This window comes from Anguilla anguilla, chromosome 7, assembly GCF_013347855.1.
Source record: "Anguilla anguilla isolate fAngAng1 chromosome 7, fAngAng1.pri, whole genome shotgun sequence".
NCBI lineage: Eukaryota > Metazoa > Chordata > Actinopteri > Anguilliformes > Anguillidae > Anguilla > Anguilla anguilla.
Window position 1 is genome coordinate 31,185,000 of NC_049207.1, and position 20,671 is coordinate 31,205,670.

The window sequence follows — 20,671 nt, forward strand, 5'->3', positions numbered from 1 at the left end:
GCTAGCAAATTTATGTCAAGTTCCATTCATTTATATGGGGTGGTGGATACACGTCCCCTTAAGAACCAAAAGAGCTCGCTGGACCACCTCTGACTCATTTGCCGGCACAGAAAAAAATTGCGAAAGTAGCCTACTGAAAAAATAGATTTTAGGTTTGGCTGAGAAAACAACGTTGGATGCCTTGTATGAGCGTTGTCCGTGCAACTGATAGAATGTGCAGTTTCACTGTAGCCCGATACTCCCGATCTCTCTGGAAAAGCAGATTGTGGAGACATTTTAATCGTTCACGATCTAATATCGTCATATCGCCCACCCCTACATCACGTGTTTGATCAGTGGAGAGAAACGTGTCACCACGCATTTACGTCAAGGCGGGGGGCATGCGCAGATAGAACGCAGCCAGAAAATAATCAGTTTCATTGTTTACATGGTACAGTTTTTCTTTTGATCGGTTTATGAAAAGGTTTAAACTACCCCTCTGCAACCTATTGAACTTTCAATCGGTTTGGGCCTGTTTATTCTGACTGTATTTATATGGAGCATTTTCATTCTGCTTGGGCTTTTAAACCGATTTTAATCGGAATATTAGGCTCCATGTAAACCCAGCCATTGAGGGTTATAATAAATCTAACCTTAACTCAAACCTATCTGGTGACAGTTCCCTAGGGACAAATTAAACATGCTGTATTCCAAAGCAATGCTGATGGGGATAAATACCACAGTGACACAAAGAGAATTTTGTTTTTGTGCATAACTTCCCTGTTTATTGCTGTGCAATAAAATGAAGACTTAAAATTTAGGCAGGTGTGCTCAGCGCATGTATGTCCCTGTTTCACGTTCCTTTTTCTGTAGGATTTAAATTTGTCTCTGTTCAAAGTCTTGCTTTGTCATTCTGGTGGTTCTGTTGTTGGTGGTTTCTGACTCTGGTGGTTCTGACAGCAGTGATTTATGAGTGTGATGGTTTTAATTGTGGTGGTTTATGACAGTGGCTTTGGTCTGCTCGTCAGTCTCGCTCTTTGGGCCGGGCCATGACACGGGCGGAGAGCCGGGTTGGCGAGCTGCAGGTTCTGATAGAGGAGCTCCAGTGGGACACAGAGAAGATCCGGCGGAGGGAAAACCGGCTCAACACACACCTGGGAGAAGTGTTGGAGAGGGTGAGGCTGCGCTGTGCGTGCATGCGTGCATGTCTTGGTGCATTAAGTAGTAGAGAGTAGAGCCCGACCGATATATCGGTTTGGCCGATATATCGGCCATTATTTGACTTTTTTGACAACATCGGGATCTGCAGCTGATGTGTCCCGATTTTTAAAGAAGTATAATAAACAAAAAAAACATTGATTATTTATCTGTACTTGTCTGTTCGAACGTTGTAATTGCTATTTACTAGAATTATCCAGTAGAGGGAGCTCTAATACAAGTGTGAACTGCAGCAGCTGACGCGCTACTTCTGTAATAAGACGTTTGTCACTCGTGCCTCATCCAATATTCTCCACTGCAAGACTTGTCTGCACAGATTCGATTGCCGCAATAAAGGTATGTATATTTAGTGAAAGTTTTTAATTAAATGCGTTTGTATGACCACTATGCGAGCTAGCTAACATATTTGGTTCACTTTAGCAAGCTAGCTGGCTAGCAAGCCTTTATGAAGTGGCAGTGAGCACATAAGCAGCGTAGGATCTGCATTTCCAGAGGACATCGCTGTATTCTCAAATAAATAACCAGCCAAAAGAAAATGGTGATTGAATGCATCACACATTTGTTTTTTTATCTGAGATAATGATATTAGCTACTATATGATGCTGTGTCAATAGCCAACGCGTTATTGCAAGCGAGTGTGTCATCTAGTCACGCGTCATCGCAGCAAGCTAACCAGACAGTAAAAACGCAGATAAAACACTTCTAACGTGGATCATTTTAAGCCATGTTATCTAGCTTTGTCGTGATAACATGAGAGAAGGATTGCTGTTGGAGAAGTGAATCAACCAACAGTTAGCGCGGGTAACCTGCACAAAAGCGTATTGTAGTTTTTTTCACGTATATCATCCAGTCAATTTAATTTCATCTAACGTTACACTTGATTCACTCATTAGCTCCGCTAGATAATGTCTTACTCTTTGAGATCGTGTAGTAGAAATTAAATAAGAAAATATAATTCATTTAACTTACTGAGAATATATAATAAGAAATAATGAGGCTGTGTCAATAGCTAATGCGTTATTGCAAGCGAGTGTGTCATCTAGTCACGCGTCAGAGCACATTGTAGTTATTTTCACCACCGAATTCTTATGGACAGGGAAGCTCGCTAGATAAAGTCTTACTCCTTGAGATCATGTAGTAGGAATAAAATAAGAAAATGCAATTAATTTACTGAGAATAGATACTAAGAAATAATAATCACAAATTAATAACAACAATAATAATAATATTCATAAAAATACATGTTTGAAACTGGAAAACTGATTTTTTAAAATTAATATTTTATAGATGGCTGGAAAAGAAATGAGTGAAGGCAAGGTGTGGAGTTATTTTGATTTCACACACTTAAAGATGGTGTTTATATATATATATATATATATATATTTAATTTAATATCATCTTTTACATTTTTTTTATCTAAAAAGTTTTTTGTGTGTTTATTTTTATTTTTATTTGTTTGCTTATAAGTTAAATGTTCTTAAATATAGAAACTTTAATTAAATTTTTTAATAAAAGTTTTTCAGATTGATTTGAAAATGTTGCACTTTTTGACAAAATATCGATCAAAACACTGTGGGCTAGGACTCTCCAAAATCGGGATCGGCATCGGACCCAAAAATCTGGCATCGGTCGGGCTCTAGTAGAGAGATTGCTCTGATGATTAATAGACCAGGGTTTCTGGTGGTTATAATGGCTCCTGGCCCTGTTGCGCTAACACTCACACCTCCTGGTCTCTCCAGGTGAACAGTAAAGGGTACAAGGTGTGTGGAGAGGCTAGCAGCGTGTGCGGCAGCATCACCATCAACAAGAGAAAGGTAGGCAACCAGCTGCCAACACTCACACTGACCTGAGTGCATCACGGCCGTCTGGTGGTGGTGATGATGACAGTGTGACACTTCTCTGTCCCAGTTTGAGGAGATGAACAGTGAGCTGGAGGAGAACAGGGAGCTGGCAGAGAATCGGCTCAGTGAGCTGCAGAAACTGCAGCAGGACCTGCAGGCTGTAAGCCAAGAGAACAGCAACATGACGGTGAGAACTACAACTCCCTCTCCCCATCTTCTCTGTCTTGAAACCTTTTTATACAGTCTATGCTTGAAAAACACCTTCAAGTATCCTTTGTATGTGTACAGTGGTGTTCTGAACTACAACTCCCATTATCATTTTCCTGTAGACTACATTTCAAAGCATGTGTTTACATGTGGACCACTATGCTTGGAAGTGTTCTCTAGTGTCTGTGTAAATATTAGATTTGTACTGTATTTTAAAGGCTTTTATTCTGAAATTCCACATTGAATTGTCCTGGAAATTCAGGGCCAGTGAAATTGATTTGGTGTTTAGAGCGATAAATAGCGTATTTTTTGAAAGCCACGGTAAACCGCGTTTTGTCAACGCATTTTTCAGTTCTCCCAAGTGGAAAAACCTCATTACCGTAATAAAGTACGTGTACGCGTAGGATAAATAATGTGGCGACTGGCTTAACTGTGATTTCCAAAGTGGCGGCTGGCTTGACCGCAGTCAAAAAAAGTCCCCGATTTTGTTCTGTGGGGCCGTGGACATGGCGCTTACAAAATCTGGTCACCTTACTATTTGGGTGATTTTCTGGATCTGTCCAGTCCGTTGTTCAATAATTGCAATGTCATAAAAGTGAGATCGTAATAGTGGGAATTACTGATGATTTATTATTTAATAAACTCAAGTGTCAACATGAAAAGGTGAGCGTATGACACTGACCGCTAGAATCCAACAGCGCAGTACACGTTGCGGTCATAGCACAGCAACGTAAACAATCAACTTTCACCCCAAAATCCGCTTGTTAAGTCTGACGTCATGCGTGACGTTTTGCCATTTCCGGGTCCAAACGCTCCTTCAGATCCCGAACCTGTGTACCTTTTTACGATCACTTCCTTCTTTAGTGAGGCACCATCGAGGGTTAAAAAGGGTTTAAATTCTTTCAACTCCAGTAAAATCAATACGCTACAAAATCCAGCATTCTAAAGCAGTTAAAACAGGAACGTTATTCTTTCGATTTTGAATTGTTGTTACGTCCCCTCCCCTTTTCAATGTCCAATTTCGCAACATATGACAACGTTGAATCACGGTTCTAGTCCCTTCATTTAGGGATGCCAACAACCCCGCAAAATAAGGAATCGTCCCTTATTTGGACAGTAGAATTCGTGTTCCGTATTTAACTCATGGCTGCAGGATGCATTTTCATCCGTATCTTTGTGAACGATTCCGTTTGTAATAACCGCTGTTTTGAATACAATTCAATAGTTAGCTAGCTAGCTAGCCAGCATAACAAGCATGCTGTGAGACCATTCTGACATAAAACCAAGAATTTTAATATTGGCTAGGTCACAAGTGACGGCGAACCTATCATAAAGCTAGCTGGCATTGAAAACCCGTTTCAGAGGGTCTTACGGTGAAGCCACACTATATGCGGCCCCGCTGCGCGACGGCGCCGCCTCCATTCATTTTGAATGAGAGGTGGCGGCCAGACCCCGCAAGGCATGTTGGGATTGCCGGCGGCGCGGCGAGGCCGCGGGGGAGATGGCAAAAATTCAACTTTGACCCCCTCGCCGCGTCGCGGTAACCAATCTGATTTGATCTAATGATCCGTCAAGTAAATTGTCCCTATTTTTTTCTAATTTTAGTTCCACATTCTACCGTTCCACAATGGAGGACCAAACTCGTAATTTCCGTATCGGGTTTCCCAACGTAATAAAATCTCCTACAGAGACATTGATAAGAGGAACGCAGCGTGGAGAAAAGTCTCTGAAAGTGTCGGTTATTGTAGTTATCGCTGTTAGCTACTATCACTGTCCAGTCTGAATAAAAATCACTTTTGCAGTAACCTAGCGCTGAAAAATGTTAATAAGCTGCCTAGCTAGGCTGTCTAATCTCTAGCTATAGTGAGTAACAACAAACAATAACAAACAAAAAAAATCTTCCTAGTGTATTTCTACCAGCCACCTAGCTAGTTAATCAGATACAACTTTGAAGGCATTTTCTGGCTAATTAGCCAGACAATGTTTTTGTTGTTGATTGTTACTCACTAGCTAGACAATAAACAGCCTAGCTAGGCAGCTGACTAACATCTTTCAGATCTAGGTTACTGCAAAATGATTTTTATTCAGACAGGACAATGAATATGAATCAGGATATTAAACGCGGTCAACATTTAACGAACACAACTGTCTGTAAAAATAGGTGACACGCCCACAAACAGCCGATTGTGGGGAGGCGACCGTCACCTCGTATAGTGTGGCTTCACCGTTACGCCGGGCACCCACCGCACGCGTAGCGTAAGCAGCACGGCGAAGCGGCGCGTCGTGTGTCTACGCAGGTTCCGTTTGTGTCGCGCAAAGGCTTGCTTAAAGCTCTATATTCCTAGTAGCTCTCGCAGTCTGCAGTGGGATTACATCGTGTATTTCACGTTTGTTCACGACTGTTGATTATGGGTTAAGTGAATACTTGGTGAGAGACCTTTTTCAGTTTGTTAATTTGGTAATATTTTGTTAACTCATGTAAATACGTGAGAAAGTAAACGCTTTAAAGAATTACCATAAGCTTAAATCGCAACGTAGCCTACATAATAATCCATCTCAAACTGTATTAATTTATTTGCTTGGTTAACAAGCGTGCCAATTTAATGAAGAATATGTAATGATCATAATCATAATAATAATAATAATAATAAATAATCCGTAATCAACCATTGGGAATTCCCATGTCGTCTTGTCATTCACGTCAAAACTTTTATAGGATCAGATTTAGTAGAATCAGCTAATCATCAAAAAGATAGCCTAACAGTTTAAACTTGAAGGGATATGAACACCACAATGCCATGAACACCGGAAGCTTTAAAGTACAAGTGCAATAAAGGCTTGCTTACAACCTCATTTATAAAATAGGTGCATTTTCATCGGCAAAACCACTAAATAATCTGATTTTTTAAAGATCTGTGGATTATCAGATTTTTTAAAGATCTGTGGATTATCTGATTTTTTATTAACTAGCCCTTTTTGAAAGCATGGCGAACGAAGACGTCGGAGAAGTCAAGCAGGCTGAGCAATGGTTGGTTAAAAACTACCTTCCAACACTCAAGCTAACAAACCGCTGCTCGGTGCATTCACTTCTACATCATTCAATAGGCTACGTCTTTCTGTGGTGTATTTTCAAATTTACCCCACCTCCTCCGCAAAATAAGATAGTTTGCCTTTTCCCCAGGTTCCAGTTTTTTTTTCTTGTTTTTCTGCAAGGACAATACAAAAACGAAAAGGCTTGTATTTTTTTAGCTGCTTATAAAATATCTGGTAGGGAACTAGGGACACACCCCCAGTAGCCTAATATAAGGATGAAATATAAATCAGAGCATGTATACCTAGAATTTTAGAGCATATTTCTGTGTATGAACAGGTCATCATGACGCACGGCAAGCAGAAAAATAGATCAGAAGCGAAAAACTACGCTTCAGTTTGCTTGTGTCGCACAAGTTCGCACCCGGTTCGCGCCGCGTTCGCAGCTGTAGAGGACGTCACCCACTGACGTTGTAATAACAGTACTTAAACTACGCTTCACTTACACGCGTCGTGCGCTCGCGGCCGCTACGCGTGCGGTGGGTGTCCGGCTTTAGAAAGACGTTATGTCTACACTGCGCGACCACACCATTTAAAAAGCAAAACAGAGCTAGGGAGATTAATTTGATTGAGTTATGGTTTCATGTAGTTTTCTTAAATAATGTAATGGCAAAAATGACCAAAATTGGTGCTAATTGTATGGTATAAAACAAGAAGGAACTATTTTTTTCTTGATACTATCGTTGGTTTCATAGAATTAACGACCAGAGGTTTTTGCTGAAAAACGGTGCAAATAGTAAAACTACCATTATTTTCCACCCATCGCGGTTTATTCCTTACATATAATCCAGTGGTAAGAATATATGGTAGCAGGTGTACAGTAATAATAAACTGTAATGTATACAGGTTGTGCACTAATGTATATGCATAATGAGAACTGATAAGGATAGGTAGGATGTAAACAGCTAGCTAATTAACGTTAGCACCCACTGGCGCCAAACTTTGTTTTTCTTAATTCGTTTAAGAACTTAATTATCAACTGCAGCCATTTCCTCTTCTCTTTCTCATCGCAAGGAAAGTGGTAAAATGACAACTGAATAGTTTTTCTGGACTCGGATCTATTCAAACAACGAGGGACACAGCACTGCAGCATGTTGAAAAGACGAGAGCCTCAACCAACGCAGTAGAGGCTTGGACCCGGAAACAGTATTATCAGGAGGTTGATACGTCACGGCTTAACAAGCGGGTGGCGGCGGGCCGGCTCAGCAGCTGGGCGTAGATGTTACATTGCACAACCAATAGAGTGTCGCCTCTTGGTATTGGAATCTCTTTGGTAGAAGTGCCAGTGCCAAATTGGAAAAAGTAGTGGCACCATGCCTACAAGCTGATGCGTCGTATTTTGCACATCAAACAATAATAAAAACCCCATTTTACGATTTTATTTACTTCCCCAAAGAGCAGGACAGTAAAAGAAGAGATCTGTGGCTTCAGGCCATCCGCAGAGAGGATGAAAATGGTAAACTGTGGGACCCAGCCTAACGCATCAAAGTTAAATAAGCTAGCTAACAAATGTTAGCTAGCTAGCTGATTAATAGCGAATGAGGTCCCCATAGCTGGCTAATTTACAGTAAACTGCGTTAGACTATATTATGCATTCAGTGAATTAACGTTATCATTCGTTTGTTTTGTTACAAAAATTGGTTAATTTCACTGATCGTCAAAGAAGTTGCACGGAATTGATGTAGTCTAACATAGCTTTTATTTATGTAAAGCACACTGGGTTGCCTCTGTGTATGAAGTGTGCTATAGAAATACATTTTGATTGATTGATTGATTGATAGCTAACTATTAGTCAGGCAATCCAAATGTGAGCCAGTACAGGCTAATTACTGTGATTTGCTACCGTTAATGAATTTGTTAGCTTGCTGTCTAGCTTGTAAAATCAGATTCATTCTTGTTATTTATATAAGTAGGAACAAATCTAGCTCGCTAACTAGAAATTTATGAACGTACAGAAATGGAAGTGAAGGAGTACGTTTGTGGCAAACTTCATCACAGGTTAGTTAATGATGTAAGTTAAAGTAGTGAATGTTGTTGTTGCATTGTAAGGGCAGTACATAGAACATACTGAAAAGCCAAGGAAATCCCAATTTAATGTTAGCCTGTAACAAAAGGGTTAAGTTGGCTAACAGCTAGCTAGCTGTTTCTTTAATTTTTTCTATATAACGACACTGATCGTTAATCGGCAACGACATAACATAATTGTTTGCCTGACTGGCCATAGGATTTGGGCTCCTAATAGCTAAAAAGCAATACGGTATTCTTAATGTATGCTATTAAATTGGCAAAGACTTTGTCGGAATTTGCATTTACCGCCAGTCAAATTAGAGGGGCCGCTTTCACCCAAAAAGAGGCGGGGGCATGACGCAAGGGCAAAGTACCCAGATTGGGCTGCTCTCATCTATACGCCACTTGCTCTCAGCGTGCTTAGTTTGTTACCAAGCAAGACATCCTGTGTTTGCGAATCTCACACTGACTGGCGGCCACTGCCATCTACTGGCATCAACTGGTATCGTACTAGGTGAGACAAAAAGATTCTTGCAGCAAAAAGATTCTTGCAGAATGGCAAGTTACTCACAGACAAGGTAGCTAACGCTAAACATGAAAATGCCGAAAGCGGAGCTGTCCCAGAAAGATTGTACAGATCTATGCAAAAGCAACAGTTAAAATGTTGTATTTTTAGTTAGCCAGCAAGCCAGTGTACTGAGTTAGAGATTTGCTGCAGTCGGTTGAACCCAGGTCTATCAGTCCTGTAAACTGTTCAAATCAAAAGGCAAAGTTACTACCCACTAGGCTACAAGGGAAGTAGACGTCAGAGTTACAAAGTTGTACTGTTTTAAACGTGTGCACTTGTACCTATGTTGATTTTGTGTTTGCATACAATGTTTTTATTGGTTGATGTATGTAAAATTATGAATGGGGAGACATTCTTTGTGGGCTAGGAGACTTTTTGGCAGAAAAAATAAGAAGAAGGAGAAAACGCAAAATCCCCTTAGTTCTCCTTTATTGTGTGGACATGTGAAGTTCTTTATGAATTATGAAAGATATGTCAATTTTGCATGTGTATGTGACATTTTGATTGGCTGGTGTCGGTGAAGGATTGGCTGGTGTAGGTAAATGCCCAATGGGGAGGACATATTGTTTGTGGCCTTGCAGCATTAAGATGACGTAATCTGGAGAAAACGCAAAATCCTCAAAAAACTCAAAAAAGTTTGGGGCTTTATTGCGCGGACGTGTCAAGCTGCTTGTGAATTCTGTCTGTTGAAATGGGGTCAGAATGCACAGAAATGAATGTTTTTAAGGGCTGAGAGTCTGTGGCTGTTGCGGTAATTTCTGTGGGGAACCCTGAAAAGTGCCAAACTCGCGGTGCTGTATAGGTATGGGGCATGCCCTGCCAAGGCATAACTTGAGCTGGATGGCATACCTGTCATCCCATTTGGGCATGTCTCAGTGTATGTAACTGTGTTTATGGAGTGTCCAGATAGACTGTAGTTTTGTGCTGTGCATGGTTTCCCCCAGGCACTGCGCCTCACAATTCACAAGCCATTCACGAGAGATTCACAATCTTTATAATCTTGGCCATTCAATAAATGTGCGCTATTTAACAAAATTGCCATCACGTAGTCATGTTTTCACCAGGTCAGATGTAGGCTAAACCATGTGAACCACGGCATGCCACTTTGTGCCACTGCTGCTTACCCCCTAAGGCACTTACCCCTCTTAACTTTTTTCCTGGGAAAAATCCTACTGTATAGTAAGTTCCTCTCCCACCTAGGTGGAGTTGTGCTCTCGGGCGGAGGATGTGGTCAGGGAAACCTCAGAGTACCGGTGTCTGCAGTCTCAGTTCTCTGTGCTCTATAACGAGTCTCTGGTGCTGAAAGCCCAGTTGGATGAGACCAGATCCCGGCTGAACACCACCAGAACTGCCAGACTCCGCCAGCTTGACCACATGGAGGTACAGTCCTGTGTGTGGGTGTGTGGGTGGTACACCTGTGTACAGTCAGTGTGTGTATGTGTGTGTATAGTAAGTCTGTGGTTTGTGTGTGTGTCTGTGTCTGGGTGTGTATAAGTTGGGTTGCGCATGATTAATCAATTAACCAAAACAGATCCTTAATCTTAATTTTTTGATAATTGCCTGCATTATATAAAGCATTAGGCTATAAGTAGCTTTACTGTTTTAATTAACAATTAAAAATAAAAGATATTCTAAAGAGTGTTCTGTATTTTGAATGGTGCGGTGTGGTTAGCTTACAGCAGTGGGGTTGTGGAATTCCGGAGTAGCCAAATTGATGTAACATAGCTATGGGTGTAGTATGGCAGTATTTTTCACAGGTTGATCAGCAACAAGTTCAATGTAAGGTAAGTTGCATCAAACTTTCTTATGACTGTTCAATGAGTACAAAGAGATGTCATGTGCAACAAAAGCACCACACATCTCTAGATGAAGGGAAACAATCAAGTAGCATGTAAGATCCTTCAGTACAGTTAAACATAAATACAATTCCACCAGAAAAGAGCAGATTAAATTGCTTTCCGCTTCTATGATTACGAAGGACATTTTGCCTCTTAATTTGTTGAGGATAAAAAAATTATTGCCTAATGTACCAGCACGCAAGACCATTACATCACGGGTTGAGAAGGAATATAGCGACAAAATTAGGAAGTTAAAATCCGACTTAGCGCTGTTATCAATGTTGCTGACGGGTGGACCGCCCTTAACCACTTAGCGCAATCCCCCTAGTGGTCGGCATGCTGGCCTGCCTAGATTACTGAACTCAGACATTCATTGCTCCTGAAACCAAAGTATGAGTTGAAATTCTTTGTTCTAGTTTCATTAGTAGACGTTACAGACAATGCCGAATACGGGGTTTCTCAGTGCTCGTGGTTCATTTAACACGCACCCCCTCCCTGCAGTCTCATCTGCAACTACACCCCCCACCCATGACATAATGGACAATATTGTTTATCTAGGCATTCTTTCACCACTCAAAAATCGTATTCCATCATAGCAACTAAGATATGCCAATACAGCAGTGAAAACGCTACTCACTGAATAACGAAATAAATAAGACAATTTTTTCAAAAATTATACCATGTCATTCTACAGTCAATATCTGCGACAAATATTGAATAAATATACAACCTTAACATTGGTTTTACGCATAGAGATGTCCCTTTTGAGACTGAGTGGTCATATATTGTCTTGGACAATCCGTTTGTGAAATATATGCGCATTTGTGACGCCTGGGTACCTTCCAAAATAGCTGTGCGTAATACCACACATGTTCATGGTGTTGTCGCCCTTTTTACTACAGTCTTGCTTGATTGACAATTAATTTATTCAGTAGGTGACTGTATAAGCTTTCTAACAATGTATAATGTGTCTAATTTAGCTTTAGGAACAGCATTTTATAGCTCAGTGTAACCGAATGTTTTCTCATCATCGCATTCACTCTGTGGTAGCAGTAAAAGACACTGCACCCGACAAAACATTATCAATGATTTTTATCAATGATATTGAGTATCTTTAAATAGGTTAGTGGTATTTTATAATGAGGATATTTCACACTGTAATGTAAGCGATCGTTGGTCGCTTAGTAGTTTTTGTTTCATGAATTCCCAGACATGACGTGAAAGTTGGAACATCACCAAAACGTGGTGGACAGTTCAATATTGTTTTCATGTTGTCCCATCCCCATACAAGAAAACATTACACACTGTAGAGTACAGAAATTCATACGAGAGTTAATTATTACTCATTTAGGTACTGTACCGCAGTGTGTGACAATGTTTTTGCATTATTATTTAATCTGATACCAATGTTTCATCTTAAACCTTCATAAGGGGCTCATTTATGTGCTTTATAATGGAAAATACAAATACAAAAGAATTGTATTCATTTTTGGAGATATTTTGGAAATGTTTCTGGACCCCTAGATATTTTAAACCGCTGTACTGACAGAAAGCTTGTAATTCCTACTTGAAAATGATGCAACAGTGAGTTTCTTGAGTCAAAACAGTTGATTTGTGGTGAAATACATGATTATGTTGTGATTTACAGCAATGCATAATTTAGACATTTTGGATAGATTTGACACTGGGTACACTGCTTACTTTTTTCTTTATAGATCTTTAGAAGTTTTACATATCCACCCTTAGATTTTATGAACTTGTGGTCAAAGAGTTTTTCATCAAGGACATGTATAGTTTAACCTGTTTTATACAGTTGAGGCCACAAGTTTACATACACCTAGGCTAAAGATATTCAAACTCAGTTTTTCACAACTCACATTAGTAGACACATTTGGTGTTACCATTCATTTCTTTTGGCAGGTCAATTAGGGCATTTACTTTGTTCACATCAGAGGTAGTTTTAAAACAATTGATTAGAGACATGTTCCAGCACATTGGCATAATACTGTGCAAGGTAACCCAGCATCCCGTCATCGACACTTTCAAGAACAGAGGGGCTCAGTTTGCAGCCACACTTTAGGAGTTCTCTACAAACTTGAACACCTTTATGGACACTCTTGCCAGAGGCTGCCAAAGTTTGTAGAGAACTCCTAAAGTGTTATGCCAGTGTGCTGGAACATGTGAATTGGCACACATGTGAGTCACTACTAGATTATGTCCCTCAAATGAGATCATGTACTGCATTAGGGCTGTCAAAAAATATTTGAAGTTCGAAAAATATTCGAAAATATATATTTTTTTAAAGTTCGAACCTAAATTTGAACATTCGAATATTAGTTTTGGATCCCGCGTTTTGTAATTAACATGAATATACAGGCTTTAATTTCATACGGCGAATCATGTTCATGCACGCAAAGTTCATTTCCTGTGCTAACGTTACTTCCTCTGTCAACAAAAAACGTTCTGCCCTGGACCCAGAGCAAGTGGATCGTCTGGTTTTCCTTGCAAATAACATCCAGTGATACTTTCAGCTCCATGGACACCTAACGTTACTGGTCAGCTAGCCTCGCGAGCCAGTCACTTTTTTCACTTAGTTCAACAGATCTGGTCAGCTAACAATTTAGGCTAAATAATGTTCCTATGGCAGGCTATGTTTCCTTTCTGTTCTGAAGATTTTGATAAAATTGGATGATGAAAGAAGTTAAACAAACTAAACAGAGTAAGTAATTTATGTTGTTTTAGGCTACAAGTATTAGCCATTTGAATAGTTTTTGTGTTAAGAAATAAACAGGGATTTCCTATAAACAATCATTCCCCTATTGTGATTATTAAATGCCGAGTTGTGGCAAATTACATTCACAAGAAAGTGCTTTATTCATTTGCGCATTAGGCTATAGAATCTGCAGGGGGCTCTTTTATAAAATTAAGCGTGTGCATACGTCAAGTGAAGACCTGACGTAGAGCCACAGCTGTTTCCACGGTCAAATCGAGTCATGTTGAAATTTTATAAATCACTACTTTGACGTGATTTTCTACGTACACGCCACACAGTTAATCTAAAATACATTTTATAAACGAGGCCCCAGATGTAGTAACCTAGTATGAAAGTTCACCGATGTCCTCTATTCTACTGCCCGCTTGTGGAAAATAAAGCGCAGGACAGTTTAGAGGGAGCGTCACGTGCATATTGCGCCGGACAATAAGCAGCTTATTTTTGTGAATTATATGCAAATGATATTCGAATATATTCAAACTCTAACTAATTACAAAAGCTAATATTTGAACTCAATTCATGGCACTTTTGACAGCCTTATACTGCATGTTAGAAGCTTTTTATTTCTTATTACCTGATGGAAAATGTTAGCAACCTTGAGATTAAAATGAGTCCACCTGGGTGCATCATAGGTCAATTTCCAACTGTTTAGACAGCCATTTTGAATTTCTTCAATAGCTCACTTCCTGTTTAAGAGTTTTTGGGGGCACCCCTTCTAGGATATATTCGGATCACTCAATGTACGTACCAAATTATATGCTTTCATTAGGTCCTTTCTGTGCCTTATGTCAATTGCTAACTGTTCAGCCAGCCATTTTGAATTTCTTCAATAGCTCACTTCCTGTTTAAATTTAGTTTTGCGCACCCCTTCTAGGATGTCTTGGGGTCGCCCAAGAACGTGTGTGCCAAATTTTATGCTTTTATGAGGTCCTTTAGGTACCTTTTGAGTCAACTGCTCACTGTTTAGGTGGCCATTTTGATTTTCTTTAATAACTCACTTCCTGTTTAAACATTTTTTGGGCACCCCTCCTAGGATGTCTTAGGATCACCTGGGGGACATGTGTGCCAAATTTCATGCCTTTATGAAGTCCTTTATGTGTCTTAAGTCAACTGCCAACTGTTTAGGTGGCCATTTTGAATTTCTTCAATAATTCACTTCCTGTTTAAGTTTTTTTTGGGAACTCTTTCTAGGATGTCTTGAGATCACACAAGGGACCTGTTTGCCAAATTTCATGCTTTTATTAGGTTCTTTAGGTGCCTTTTGAGTCAACTGCTAACTGTTTAGGTGGCCATTTTGAATTCCTTCAATAACTTACTCCTTGTTTAAGATTTTTTGGGCACCCCTTCTAGGATGTCTTAGGATCACCCAAGGGACATATGTACCAAATTTCATGCTTCTATCCGCCGCGTAACGAGTTGGCCATTTTTTCAGCTTAATTCCCCTGACTATTTAGAGTCACTGCCTTTTTGCCCTTGATACCATGGGGAAATCCAAGCAACTCAGCCAAGACAAAATTGTGGACATCCACAAGTCTGTTTCCTCCTCAACTGAACGTACCACAAGCATCTGTACAAACAATTGTATGCAAATTTAAAAAATCTTTTGAAGCTGACTAGCAAACATGCCAAAGACAAAGGAACTCTCTCAAAAGTTAAGAGAAGAAATGATTTCATTGCATAAAAAAGGCAATGGATACAAAAAGATCTCCAAGATATTGAAATTTCAAAGAGACACAATAGGCAGCATCATAAGGAAGTTTAAATGTCATGGAATAGCAGTAAACCTACCTGGACGTGGAAGGAAGAGTAAAGTTACTTCAACTGGTATCAGGCACATCCTAAGAACTGCTGAGAAAACCCCTCATATTACTACCAAAGGCTTACAGGATGACCTCTTGAAAGCTGGAACAAAAGTATCAGTACAGACAATAAGAAGGATATTGAACAAGCAAGGCCTTCATGGTCGGACACCTCGCCCCACTCCACTCTTAACCAGTAAGCATATGAAAAATCGACTTGAATATGCAAGACGTCATTTGGATAATTCTATGGAGTTTTGGGAGAATATTTTATGGAGTGACGAGACTAAACTGGAATTGTTTAGACCCATGGATAAGCGGTATGTCTGGCGCAAAAAAAGGTGCAGCTTATGACAAGAAGAACACCATCCCCACATTCAAGTATGGAGGTGGGTCAGTCCTTCTGTGGGGGTGTTTTGCTGCTTCTGGTACTGGCAATCTTCAGCGTGTGACTGGCACCATGGATTCCTTGAAATACCAGGCCATTCTGGAGAAGAATGTGATGCCCTCAGTGCATAAGCTGAAGCTTGGTGATCATTAGTCCCCAGATTTAAATCCCATTGAAAATCTCTGGTGGGATTTGAAAAAAGCAGTGGTATCACGAAAACCAAAGAATATCGGTGAACTTGAAGCATTTGCACAGGAAGAATGGACCAAGATTCCAAAAGAGAGGTGTCAGAGGCTTGTGAGCACTTATAGGAAGCGTTTATTGGAAGTTAGAAAAGCTAAAGGATGTTCCTCAAAGTACTGATTTTGGGGGTTGAATAATTTGGTCATTGATTTGTTTGGAGAGAATTTCATTTTTTTCCTTATAACAAATAGTTAACTCAGCTGTATGTTTTCATAATCACTTGAACGTGTTCTAATAAACATGTATTTCTGTTTATAGGGGAATTAAGGGCTTAGTTGATACATTGTCATGAAATTTTATTCACATCACAAAGACATCTTATGGGTTAGAGGGGTTGAATAATTTTGATTGCAGATGTACCTCCAAAGTTGTAACAAAATGGCTTAAAGACAGCAAAGTGAAAGTTTTGGAGTGGCCATCACAAAGCCCATAGAAAATGTCTGGACTGAACTGAAAAAGCATGTCCGAGCAAGGAGGCCCACAAACCTGACTGAGTTACACCAGTTCTGCCAGGTGGAATGGGCAAAATTCCAGCAACGTATTGTGAGAATTTTGTGGAAGGCTAAGCCCAAGCGTTTTATTCAAGTTATGCAATTAAAAGGCAATGTCACCAAATACTAAAAAAGTGTATGTAAACTTTTGACCCACTGAAAATCTGATACAGTACACTCCTGGGCAAAAAAAATGGGCCAAGCCCAAAATGGCAAAAAATCAAGCTTTTAATGGTCTTAACAACAAATCATCGGTCTGAAAATTAGCAAGAATTAAACAAATGCACTCCTGAGACCTCCTGTGCCACAATTTGCTTGTTTACTTTTGCTGTAGTGAACTGTTTGGGGAGGAGCTAGAAACAGGGAAATTCACTTATACAGTAGACAAATTAACGTAATGTCAAATAAAAGAGTCATGTTTTGTATTTGGTTGCATATCATTTTGGGCTTGGCCCATTTTTTTGCCCAGGAGTATACATAAAAGCTGAAATAAATCTGTCTCTTAGCTATTATTTTGAAATGACCTTATATGGAAATAAAGTAGATACCCTAATTGACTTAACACAGGAAATGTGTGGTGACATGAAATGTGAGTTGTGGAAAAAAAAATAATTTGAATGTCTTTAGCCTAGGTGTATGTAAACTTTTGGCCTCAACTGTATATGGGATCTCTCAGTATTTCATTTGTTAAACAAATTGTTGGTGCGTTATGTTTCCATTTATTTATTTAGGGCAGTTTTGTATTTAAGTTGGAATTTTATTTTTTTATTTGCAAGAAGTATTTTTTGCACATTATTGACCATTTCATTTTGCTATGAATCAGTGATGTAATACTAATGAAAGATATGCGTGTGTGTGTGTGCGTGCGTGCGCGTGTGCGCGCAGGCATTCATGCATGCATACTTGTGTGCATGTGTTCTAAACTTCTGTGTTCTTTTATGCAGAATGACGAGGTGTCTCTTCAGAGGAAGGTTCGTACTGAAGTAATCCAGCTGGAGGACACACTGGCGCAGGTTCGAAAAGAGTATGAGATGCTGAGGATTGAGTTTGAGCAGACCCTCGCTGCCAATGAGCAAGCAGGTACTACAGCTTTGCTACACACTTGGACACACTACTCACCTCTGGAGGAAACAGTCTTTCCCACTGGTTGAAAATTAATTTGTGGCAGGTGACTCTGTGTTCCTGTTTGGGTGAAGGGGGGAGATTGTTTGTACTGTTTATTAAATTGTAACTGGTAAGAGGTTATAAAATTTTGCTCCGCAGATAGCGTTCACATTTTGTATTCAGGCATTTTATTTATTTATTTATATTTTGTGTTAGGGCAATTTTATTTATTTATTTATTACTGGTCATGTCTCCAGATGAAAATTAAATCTGTATGGCACTTTTCGCATCAAGTTGTACCGGCGACAGAGATAATGAGTAGAATGCAAAAGGAACCCAAACTAAAACAATTTTTGCAGTAATGGTCTCTGTTACAGCCAAACCTTTATGCTATCAGAATGATTTGGAGGATAATATTATTGCATACAAATTATAAACGCAAGTTAAGGGCTTTAAAGTCATCGGTAGGGAGGTCAAACCTATTTTGGATATCTTCAGAAAACATATTTTGACAGTTCATTTTTCACGCGTAATGTCATAAGTGCTACAGTATAATCAAATCTCATTAAAACGTACAAAAATGCCAAGTAACTCACACATACAAGACATACACCGTCTATAACTCATTCATTCAGACTGCCAAAATCCAGGCCTGCCATTAAAAGTATTGATATCAAAATGACGCCAAGTTACGGTACTACAAACGATGTAGGCTATCTTGCCTCACCGAAATTAAATAAGTATTAAATAAGATGTATTCCAAAGCAATGCTACCCAATATTTCCTCAATTCTTGTGTACCCTTCTGTCCTGCTCCGTTGTCTGTTATTTCGTGGAGATGCACTTTTACTGTTTGTAAGGTTTATAAGGCATTTTGATAGGCTTATCTGCAGGTAGGAATCCTCTTCGCTGTTTTGCTAAGCTAGAACCGGAAAACTTGATAGTGGAGAATAGGAGGAGACGCGTATGTCCCAGCAGGCTTTGCATATGAGAAAATAACAACAGTGTGAGAGAAATTAGGAGAAATGATGAAATTGCATAGTTGAAGCAATATGTTTTTAGCAGAATGGGCATGTAGGTGAAGGTTGACATGATCACAGACTATAGTGCGAAGTAAATCGAGTGACCATGAGCGAGCTTAGTTTCCTTATCGAACGGTATATATAACAGTCTGTATAAAGCAGTAGTCGTTAAAGTGGAGGGTTAAGTAACGTGTGAAATCTATTGCATTGATGTGCTTTTCTCATGTTCAGTACTAGTAGTTATAATTATGAGTGAGTCATGATTTTAAATGTAATGTTTTAATGGGGAGTTGCAGAACGTACATGCGTAGTAATTGTTTGTATGTGGCTAGATAGAGAACAGGGCGAGGTAACATGAATGTAGAAACGTGGCGTTTGCTGATAAGAAGGTTTTGTACGGTAGCCAAGTGAAGAAATATAGTTAGTAGAAATGGCACAGTGGTGAACTGGTGTAACTTTTTAATAAAAGGAATACATTTGCCATCATGAAATGCATATGGGTGGCCGTGAGTGAGTTTTGGTAATGCAAATATAAGCGTAAGAAAACGTTAGTGTAAAAGAGGAAATTATCTGCCTGAGGGCGAGGCGGGATTCAATCCTTCAACCGGAGGTTTACTGTGACTTTGTTAGTGCAGCACCATGACATAGCTATGCAATGCATGAAATGTCATTAGCAAACCTGTCCGTGGTTTTAAAGAAGAACACAGGCCAGTAAGCACAGAAGAGCTCCCGTTGAATCCATATGGCTTTGCAGTATTGTAGCCGGTTAATAACTGAACGTGCAGACGGTACGCCATCATGCAGTGTATACGTTCGGTGAACGGCGGGTAGATATGGTGCAAAAGCAAGACAATTATTAGTGAGGGTAAAAGCAGGTTAAAGAAACGTGTTCCTAGCTGGGCTTGAACCTAGGACCCCATGTTCCCAAGACTGTAACCTTACCCACTAGGCCACAGGCAGACTAGCTGTTTAAACTGGAAATGTTTCAGGGTAAAAAGGTATGGGTATTTTGCATGTGTATGCGAGTTTTTGATTGGGTCATGTAGGTGAAGATTTGGCTGGTGTAGGTAAAATGTCCAATGGGGAGACATGTTGTTAGTGGGATAGGCGGCAGGAAAAATAAGAATGAGAAGAAGAAGAAGAAGTAGAAGAAGGAGAAAACGCAAAATCCCCTTAGTCTGGGGCTTTATTGTGTGGACATGTGAAGTTGTCTTTGAATTCTGTCTGTTGAAATGGGGTGAGAATGTACCGAATGTAATGTTTTTAAGGGCTGAGTGTCTGTGGCTGTTGTGGTTATTTCTGTGGGGAACCCTGGAAAGTGCCAAACTCTCGGTGCTGTATAGGTATGGGGCATGCCCCCGCCAAGGCGTAACTTGGCGGGATGGCATACCTGCCATCCCAATAGCATATAGATTACTAATTTGCCAGAATATAATGGTTGTTTGCTTTATTATGATGTTAAAAACTAGCCGCTTCCCTTGGTATGTAATCACTATCATTGGAAGGAAACGCATTATCGCCTGTGCGACTTTTAGGGTGGGTTATCTTTTTTTTTTTCAACAACATCAACAAATATTTAATGGTATTTGTACAGTAAAACTATGCACTGTACACATTTACTCATATATATTGTTATGGGATGCGACATTTAATAAAATGTGCACTCTCAAAACGCAGTACATGCCAAAACGCCTCAGATATGTAAAAGTGTAAATTGCACTGGATAAGAGTGTCTGCAAAATTCCTGTAATGCAATGTAAATACAATGATTTTCATCAATTTCAGTTAAAATAAGTAGGTCTGTTAACCATAACTGTTACTATAACAGTAATGTGGTAACCATCTGTGGTGCTGTTTCTCCCTCCTCCTTCTCTAGCCTTCTTTTGTTAAAGAATTGTCCTATACTCAACTCTGTCAGAAGTGAAAAGTTAATGTTTTCATTAGCTATCTATTCATAAGATAGTGTTAGCTGGGTGAACACTGATGCTTGCTAAATGCTAGCTAACATTAATCCAAATAATGTTGATAACTTTGGTCTTGGTTAAGGCAGAGGATACATTCTTTTGAAGAGATGATGCATAACAACGGCAAAACTTTACAGATT

At 39.6% G+C, this 20,671-nt stretch overlaps 1 protein-coding gene across 1 annotated transcript in view; it reads left to right on the forward strand.

The window, feature by feature from the left end:
- The window catches only part of rnf20 (ring finger protein 20, E3 ubiquitin protein ligase), a 74,748-nt gene that overhangs the window by 7,287 nt on the left and 46,790 nt on the right, over nt 1-20,671 (forward strand). The window contains exons 8-12 of the mRNA XM_035427340.1: nt 1,008-1,154; nt 2,937-3,011; nt 3,106-3,225; nt 10,111-10,290; nt 17,387-17,522. Coding sequence (XP_035283231.1) covers nt 1,008-1,154; nt 2,937-3,011; nt 3,106-3,225; nt 10,111-10,290; nt 17,387-17,522 — 658 coding nt within the window. The remainder of the gene's footprint in view (nt 1-1,007; nt 1,155-2,936; nt 3,012-3,105; nt 3,226-10,110; nt 10,291-17,386; nt 17,523-20,671) is intronic.